General features: G+C 36.7%; 2 protein-coding genes across 2 annotated transcripts; one reads left to right on the forward strand and one right to left on the reverse strand.

Moving 5' to 3' along the window:
• LOC109228832 (serine/threonine protein phosphatase 2A 59 kDa regulatory subunit B' gamma isoform-like) lies at positions 625-6,538 on the forward strand. Its single transcript, XM_019394062.1, has 2 exons — positions 625-2,315; positions 5,789-6,538. The coding sequence occupies exons 1-2, from the start codon at positions 1,050-1,052 to the stop codon at positions 6,176-6,178; spliced, it is 1,656 nt and encodes a 551-aa protein (XP_019249607.1). The 5' UTR covers positions 625-1,049; the 3' UTR covers positions 6,179-6,538.
• LOC109228833 lies at positions 7,249-9,485 on the reverse strand. Its single transcript, XM_019394063.1, has 2 exons — positions 9,319-9,485; positions 7,249-7,997 (listed from the first exon to the last, which is right to left on the reverse strand). The coding sequence occupies exon 2, from the start codon at positions 7,950-7,952 to the stop codon at positions 7,521-7,523; it is 432 nt and encodes a 143-aa protein (XP_019249608.1). The 5' UTR covers positions 7,953-7,997; positions 9,319-9,485; the 3' UTR covers positions 7,249-7,520.

Consider the following 9,725-nt stretch of genomic DNA (forward strand, 5'->3'; position numbering starts at 1 on the left):
TTTAAAATATTTTTATTCAAATTATTAAAGATTTTTTCTGTTTAGAAATTAAACTTATTATAAACTAAATGAACAAACGAAGAATAACTTCGAGTAGAACTGATTAATAACTTGGAGCCTGTTTGGCTATAAGAAATTTTTTTTACTTTTTCTTGAAATTATTGTTTGGTCATAAAATTTTCAATTTTTACTTGAAGATAATTTTGAAATTTTTTGAAAATTTGAAAAACTCCAAAAAGCTATATTTCAAAATTCACTAAGAACACTCACAAAATTCAAAAAGTAACCCTAAATTATATTCATGTCTAAACACAACTCTTATTTTCAAATATCATCTTCACTTTTTCTTAAATTTTACAGTTCTTATATCCAAACGCCCACTTATATTGACGAAATTAATTTACTCAAGTAAATTCGAAATGAGTTCCGTATAAAAATCCACCCATTTCAAACCTTTAGTCAAACATAAATTGACTAGGCGTAAATAGGCAACCTCGGAGCACGAATAGCATGACATAATTTGTCTGTTTGTGGGCCCATCTTGTGAACATGTGGGCCCTTTGACTATTTGATTTTTTATCTTTCAGTCCCACTATTATGTACAAGTATTATTTTGCACTATTCCTTTTTCTCGCCATATTTTCCCTCTTTCTTAAAAAAATCTAGCTCATATTTCCCCTTATCACTCTCCATAGTTCAAAATTCTAGGGTTTTTCTAAATTCAAATTCCGTTCTGTTTTTATTCAATTCGTCGATCGTCAAAGGCAAATATAGCGGCAAAAATGTGTTGTCAATTTCCGGCATGGGAATTCGAGCCATTTCGATAGCTGATTTGATTTTCTTCAGTAACTCTTCAAAGGTATGACTTAAGCCTGTGGTCTGTTTCAATATATAGCAAATTACTTTTGTGCCCTTCCATGGCCTTACTATGGGATGGACGTGTTCCGATTTGAATCCACAGAGTTGCAATTTTTGTGGCGTTTATATGCACATTTTGTGTAGTTCTAGTGTTGGTAGTGTTTTGTTTTTTGCTTGGGGTTTCTGTGGACATGTTTAAGCAGATTTTGGGGAAGCTTCCCCGGAAGCCGTCAAAATCATCATCATCATCATCTAACAGTGACTCGAATCACAGTGAAGTTTCAGCATTCTCATCAGTTAACTCAAATTCGAGCTCTAATAGTAGTAATAACTCAAAGGGGTTGGGAAATATGGGGAAAATGTCTAATTCAACAAGTTCCGGTGTGTCTCAGCTTACTAGCAATGGGAATCATGTCCCAGTGAAGCCGAATCAAGGGAAAAAACCTGTCCGGGTTAATGAACAGGCTGGAACCTCTGTTATGAACTCCATGTTATCCTCCTATGAGGTTCTTCCAAGTTTTCGGGATGTCCCAAGTTCAGAAAAGCAAAATCTTTTGATTAAGAAGTTGCAAATGTGTTGTGTACTGTTTGATTTTGGCGACCCTACGAAGAATCTGAAGGAGAAGGATGTCAAGAGGCAGACATTGCTTGAACTAGTTGATTATATTTCATCTGTGAATTCCAAGTTTAATGAAGTTACGATGCAAGAAATAACGAAAATGGTTGCTGCCAATTTGTTTAGGACATTTCCCTCGCCGAATCATGACAATGGGCTACTGGATATGTTTGATCCTGAAGAGGATGAGCCCACTATGGAACCCTCGTGGCCTCACCTTCAGGTTGTTTATGAGTTTCTTCTGCGATTTGTGGCTTCATCAGAGACGGATGCTAAGCTTGCAAAAAGATACATTGACCACTCTTTTGTCTTGAAATTGCTTGAACTGTTTGATTCAGAGGACCAACGAGAGCGGGAATACTTGAAGACAATTCTTCATCGCGTATATGGGAAGTTCATGGTGCACAGGCCATTTATCAGGAAAGCCATAAATAACATATTCTACCGATTTATCTTTGAGACTGAGAAGCACAATGGAATAGCAGAACTATTGGAGATCTTGGGCAGTATAATTAATGGGTTTGCTCTGCCTTTAAAGGAAGAGCACAAGCTTTTTCTTGTCCGTGCATTGATTCCCCTTCACAAACCTAAATGTGTAGCCATGTATCACCAACAACTCATGTATTGCATCACACAATTTGTGGAGAAAGACTGCAAGTTGGCAGATACTGTGATTAGAGGACTTTTGAAGTACTGGCCAGTAACCAATAGTGGCAAGGAGGTCATGTTTCTTGGTGAGTTGGAGGAAGTTCTGGAAGCTACCCAAGCTGCAGAGTTTCAATGGTGTGTGGTCCCTTTGTTCCGTCAGATTGGTCGTTGTCTCAATAGCTCGCATTTTCAGGTATCATATCCTGGTCCTTTTTATTTCATCTTTTGTTAGCTCGAAATTCTCAGTTTATGTTGGGGTTGGTCCCTGTTTCTACCTCAATTTTCTTGGCAATTCAAGCTAAAAAATCTTTATGGTTCGATGCTTCGTTAGATGAGGGGGCCTATTGTGGGTCTCCCGCACTTTGCGAATTCTCAAGGTGGAGTGTGGGTTTATTAAATATTTGGAGGAGCATAATGACTGATCTCTTCAGTTTTTAATTTGAATTAGCTGAACTAATAACAAATTTGCTGCTGGATTGAGATTGGTTTTTTTCAGTATGTTTGTCTTGGAGAGATGACAAATTGCGGGATGAACGATACATATCTTCAGTATCTGCATGGAGGAAAGTATAATTTCAGTGTAGCTTAATTCGAAAGATAATAAAGAAGAAATACCACAAATGTGGGTTTTTGAATGATAATAAAGAAGAAATGACGAGGTATTCCATTTGGCGAACTTGTCATGTCTGAATGATTATGAAACACTAAAATTGAAATAATGGTATATGCTTATTATTGCTCATGTTATTCTGTTTTTTGTTTTCTCTGTTTTTGTTTTTAAAAGGTTTTGTTATTACTTTCTTTTGACAGGCTGATGATGCACAAAGCGTCACCATTCTTTTTAGTTAGTATCGTTTTTTTGCTTTGATTGGAAGCCTATTCAACGTTCAATTTGACCAGTCCATAGGTTTAGGAACCTTGTGCTGTTGGTTTTTTGAAGAGCACATTTGCTCCAGGTTCTAGGACTGGCTTACAACTTACAAGTGATATATCATCAATCATATGAACGGAGAAGGACAAAAAGATCAAAAAACATTCAGTTTAAATAGATAGATACACAACTGGGAGTAGTATTAAGCAATTAATCTACAACAACAACAACAACCCAGTAAAATCCCACTAGTGGGGTCTGGGGAGGGTAGTGTGTACGCAGACCTTACCCCTACCCCGAAGGGGTAGAGAGGCTGTTTCCGAAAGACCCTCAGAGGCTGTTTCCGAAAGACCCTCGGCTCAATTAAGCAATTAATCTAAGTTTTAATATTAGTTAGAGTTGCAAATCCACCTGAATAGCAGATATAGCTCATACCAAATTAGCAAATAGGAAACAAAGAATAACCAGTCTACCTAGCAAGCGTTGTTTACTGAAAAGTACATTAAAAATATTTGTGATTGCCGAAGTATTGAGGAAATGATCAGACTCGGTTCAAGCTGTCACAGCTCGCCTCAGCAGCTTGTCATATTTTAGGCACCTTATATGACACAGACACAGATATGCAGGTAATAACACACACACACACACATAAAGATTATTCACGAGCTATTTGTGATGCTAAAGCTTCTGTTAAAGTTACTTTTTTCCCAATAGAGATCAGGTCTATCCAATAACCTTGACATGTTATATGTTGATGGATGGTTTCCGTAGACATTATTTACATGCTCTTAGTTTTCCAGCAGTAGGCAAGAAAGATTGATCAAGGATGACTCACGGTTAAGGTCACTCATTTTGAAGCAGAATTTAAGTATTGTCCTTCACATTCCCTGGTTGTGGTATCAAGTAGATAAGGCAAAATTCCTTTGTTGAGTTTCAGCTTGTATTTATTTTGACTTGTTAGCACCAACGAATTCGATTAAACTCTTGTGGATTGTTTCTGCTCACAAGATTTTCGCACATGTTGGAAAGCTGTGCAACTTTGAGGTAGAAGTTAGAACAATTTACTACAACTGTTCTATAATTGTTGCTACTACTATTATTGCTACCAGTATGTGTAGAGTATTGTTACGATTGGCAATGTTAATTTTGGCATATCAGAAAAGAGGTTTAATTTGTTATGGAGTAAAATAGAAAGCAGGTTCCTAAATGAGATGGAAGGTGTATAGCCTTTTGTAAATCAAAGAGGAAGTGAAGGAGATACTTGCATGATAACTTCAAACATTGTCAATTCATCATAAGCATAACAAAAGCTAGTGCAGAAAGTGTAAAAGTATTGCTTGCCATGAGTGGATGAGTAAAATCTATGGGGAAAAGGGACAGTAGGTAGTATTTGGTGTTTTCTCTTCTATCCTGAAAAACTATTATCTTTTAGTGATTTATGAGTTCTGTAGAGCAACAACACTTGGTCAGAGTGCTAATCTTCTTTGTGATTTATGTGTTTAGCGACAACACATGATCAGAGTGCTATCTCCTTTGTGATTTATGTTATTTCTCCTTGGCTGAGTTTCCTCAGCGCTTTTCTGATATTCTCTAGGATCTAAGCTTGATAGAGCGTCTAACTAAGTGGATCATTGTTCCACCTATAAATGAAAAGGCAAGACTTTTATGTTGTTAGTTAACTTGAAAACATAAATGATCTCAAAGAAAAAAGAAGTAAATGATAAATGCCATTTCTAGCCAGAATGTGGAATTCCTCGAGTGTGAAAGCTGAAAAAAGATTCTAAGACATGGTTGGAACATGCTTTCCTTGTGAATAGGCACCCATTCCCTTTCCTAAAAAACTATTTCATGACCCAAATAAAGCATTCAGGATATTCAGGATCCGTACAGCCAAATCCACTAGCTATGGATTGAGGCTTAGTTGTTGTATACTGTTTTACAATGTTTTTGTGGTGGACAATTGTTTTCTTGACTTTCACGTAATTTTTTTGGGGTTGGGGAGTTTTTTTTTTTTTTTGGGGGGGGGGGGGGTGAGTTAATCCTTGAAACACTTTAACGTTGAGATGCAGAGCTGGGATGTAACCTTTGGCCCTTATGTGGGTTATATGGACATAAAGAAATAGTTGAGCTCTTTGGCATGCCTTTTGCTTCTAGTTAGTTTTTGGGGCATCCATGAGGTCCAATTAGGATTGATTTTGGTGCAATTTTCTGGACAAGGTTATCTACTTTTCGTTTACCCTGTATGCCTTGGATTCCCCCCACTACATCAATAAAATTATTACCTTATAAAAAAGACAATTTGAATGGAAGATTTAACTTAGATAGCTTGGCTTGGGCATCGCGGCCTTCCCTGACTTTTTCCAGTGATCAGTCTAAAGAATCTTTTAAATTGTTAGTCAAATGTTTTTGCCTCTGTTTCTTTCATATTTTTCTCATGGTTCATTTCTCTTGTTCTGCTAAGGTGTCCTAATTTTTTAACACTGCCATTTATCAATTTCCTTATTGATTCTGTATTATGATTCTAAGTCACTTTTGAATTGGATTGTGTCATCAATGGCTACAACCTAGAGGATAATTTCAAGCTGCATGTGTTCTTTGTTAACAGAATAATAAAGCAACCTAATCTTGTTGGAGAAACGTCAAAATACACATTGCCTATTCTTATTTGCAAGAAGCCTCAAAATACACCCTGGCAATATTTCCTGTTGGAAACGATTGTCAAGTTGTTACTTCTAGAATCATCATTTGCATAAGTCTATTCTGCTGAATGTCTCCATTTCACATTGAATTGGCAGGTAGCTGAACGTGCTCTATTCCTGTGGAATAACGATCACATTAGAAACCTAATAATTCAGAATCGTGAAGTGATTTTACCCATAATTTTCCCCCCCTTGGAGAAAAACACCAATGGTCACTGGAACCAAGCTGTTCAAAGTCTGACATCAAATGTGAGGAAGATATTTTCAGATGCTGATCAAGCACTTTTTGATGAGTGTTTAGAGAAATTCCAAGAAGATGAGATAAAAAGCAAGGAGATGCAGGAGAGACGGGAATTGACCTGGAAACGTTTAGAAGATGTAGCAGCTTCCAACTTTGTGAGTAATGAAGCTGTGCTCGTCTCTAGATATGCTTCTTCTGTCGTCATTGCTACCAGCAACAATTCACGGACAAATATGGGTAGTTGAAGAAAGCTTGCTTGCTAATCTAGAATTTACTATTTTCAATTAGTTGATGAACCGTAGATGTGGGCCCAAGAATTGTATTTTGTTACTTGGTGCTACATCCATGGTAATGATCTTAGCCGCCAGACATTGAAGGTGAAAATGGGGTTTGTGGATACCAAGTTTCTCTTATTTTTCTCTTAATTTCTGCTTTTTTGGGGGGGCTGAGAAGCTGGTGTGCTCGGCTCATTGCTTTTGGTCCCATCTGCACGGGGCGTTTGTACTATAAAGACTTAAGGTCTCAGATATACTCTTGGGATTCTTGCTGATAGCAATATTTATTTGGTTATATTTATTGAAAGAAGGAATATTTATTTGGTGATATGATGCTCAATTTTGAATTTCAGCAATAGCATCTTGAGCACTACGGGAGTACTGTAAATTGCAAACCTTTTGAGGGGACTGTCCCTGTTACAGGTGCTATTACATGATGAACTCCAGTGATCCACAAAGGTTTCTTACATGTAAAGAGCCCATGAACTCCATCTACTCCACAAAGGTTTTTACATCATTTAGAAAAAGAAATTAACACCAGCAAGTGTAGTCAAACAAGCATTCTTAAATATATATATATGTCTTCCGGTGAGGCAGATTGTCTCCCTCCATATTGTCCAAACACTGCATAGGGGAATTATATTCCAAGTTTCTCCGTATGCTTGTACCTACTAAAGCAGTTCAATATGCCGAGTTTATGATATTTCCCTTTGTGGCTTGTTAAGTTAAAGAGCTTTATTGTTTTTGTTCTACTGTTAAGAAAAAAAATCACAAATCCTTTTTTTGTGGTGCTTTATCTTTTCTGTCCACAAGGCAGAACAAATACAGCTTAAAGGTCCAAGCGTATGCAGAATGCACTTATATGAAAAACAATCTCAAAGTAACGGATAATAATATTGGTATTATTATTGGCGTCTGGTGCCATATACATTCTGATCAAACCTCCCAATAGAACACTGATGATGAAGTAACAGCTTGCAGTATATCATGTCTCAGATGTCTACCAGCTGGGGAAAAAGACTTTTTATCACCCTGAGCAGTCCGTTATAAACACGGGCAAAACAATCTCAGATGGATTAGAAAGTTGATCACAGTGCAACATATTATTTCTAGGGCCAAGGAAAAGTTAAGGTTACTAAACTGAATGCTATCTGGCCACCAACACATATAGACAGACCATGTTCTGCCATTTGTATTACAAAAACAGCAATTTGAATATGCTAATGAAACAAATAACTTATAGTAAGTGAACTGCCCCACAAAAACCGGGAAATTAAAATCTTTATGAACCTAGTTGCAGGAAACTAATTCACTAGCCATCTCCATATGCTCGAAAGCTATATCGCTCTTGGTAGAAGTCATTGAAGTAGAGATCAGCTTCAAACCATTTAGGATACCGAACAAGGTCTCCCGCGACAAACTGCATAAATCTTTGGCTTCCTTCAGGTACCACCCTTACCTCACCTTCTTCAATGTAAACCAACTGATCCACATGCCAATCCCAAGGTAACTTACATCTGCCAGTTTTCCACATTGACCATCGTGGAACTCCAAGCTCCATTAGTCGATCTTTTGTTACATTTCTCTCTACTCTCACATTATACAACTCCTCCAGTGGTTTCTCTGTCCTCATTGCTCTAACTCCTTGATATCTCCTGGAGGATGTACGGAAATTTGTTCGTTCTAGGCTGCTAGTGTTGGTGGATAAGTAGCTTAAAGCAGGCATTGTTATGAAACTCGCCATATGATACAAATGTAATGCTATCACAAGAAAAAGGAGCCGGCCTTGCTGCACAATGTCAGCAGAAGTTAGTCTAAAGCAAGCATATTAAATACACACAATTACTGCTTGTATCTTCCAACATAATGTCCGAGAGAAATACAGGAATCTCAAATTACTCGTACAAATCGCACAAGGATGATTAACATGATTTATGGATTATGATTCAGTACTTATAGATAGTCCTGATGTAGGAATCTCAATCAAATGAACTGCCACAGCCCTAATTTGATCTTCTTTAAAGCTCCTTCATTCGTGTTTAAAGTATTACCAACTAATCAAATATCATATGTCTGGAGCATTTTATAGCAAGTTATGCATTTTATCTCGAATCTTCTAGTCAAAGGTACTTATCAGAACAAACAAATGTATAAGTATATGGAAGTACATTACTGCTTTGCCCAACTGTTTCTGAGTTCATAAAAGTAAGTCGCCTTGACCTAATAAAATCAAAAGAAAACCTTTTTTCTTGGGGGAGAAACTGGCCCCTATCTCGTCCTTCCCAAAGAAATATGTAAAAATTTGAAGCCTATTCAAGATCAGGTTTGCTCAGTAGCAACAAGATGGTATCAATCTGACCTATTGGGGGCTTGGAATGATAGTTTCAACTTTCATCCTTGCTTAGTGCACATATTACAGCAAATGCAAAATTTCAGGTTTGCACCAGCAGTTGACTTAGTTAAGTTCTAGCCTATATCAGTTATTTTCCAAAGTCTTTATTTTTTTGTAGTTTTTCAACCCGGTGTCCGGTACCCGCATTGGAGCCCGATTATATTCGGATTCGTGCCGCCTAGGGCCCCATACGGGGGAAGCACTCCCTACAAAGATTTTTCCATACCCAGGGTTCGAACCCGAGATTTCTGGTTAAGGGAAGAGCAGTCCCATCCACTTCCGGCAAAATAATTACCCCCCTTCATATTTGAAATACAGTTTCCTCATTCGAGATGTTCCTAGAATATTTACACCATTTATTAATTATATGATTCTATAGAACCTTCACATCCAAAAATTTTTATTTACTCAAATTTCAAATTTTGATGTCAATTTTCTCTACTAAACTAACATTTCAACATTCACTAGCACAAATATAACAGACAATCAGATTAACATCCAAACTCTATATTCGATTAAAACACCTTGATATAAAAATGGAGTTGAGGGAGTACTAAATTCTAAAAGAGAGACTCTGTTCAAGCAAAAAGGAGTAAAAAAGAAAAAGGAAAAAAAAAAAGGGATCCCATCTATACATGTTATGAAAAAAAACGAAATAAAATGAGAAATATTTTGCAACCAAAACGCAAAAGGAGGTTTCATAGAAAAATAAGCTTACCCTTTTCCTAAACCCAGATGAAGCTGGGACTGGTAGATTTGTTCTAAAACCCTCGAGAGTGGAGTGTTGAGGAATAGAGAGGGTTTATCACAACTCTCGCTTTATCTTATCCAACCTATGAAAAAAAAAGAGAGAAAAAAGAAGAAGAGAGTATTGATATGGTAGAGTTACCTGCCGGTGAACTAAGGCTCATAGCCTATTTGGCCAATTTTCTAAAACCAGAGCAATTAGTATTAAAGGTTTTAAAAAATATTTTTAAGTGTATTTTTTTCTTTCAGAAAAATATTTTTGGAAAAAAGTTATCATTTTACTTCTCAAAACTCTTTATGCTTCTACTAAAAAATATATATTTTTTGCAGTTTGATCAAACACTTAACTTTGAAAAAATACTTTTAATCCGAAAAAAT

This window comes from Nicotiana attenuata, chromosome 7 (genome assembly GCF_001879085.1).
Source record: "Nicotiana attenuata strain UT chromosome 7, NIATTr2, whole genome shotgun sequence".
NCBI classification, from domain to species: domain Eukaryota; kingdom Viridiplantae; phylum Streptophyta; class Magnoliopsida; order Solanales; family Solanaceae; genus Nicotiana; species Nicotiana attenuata.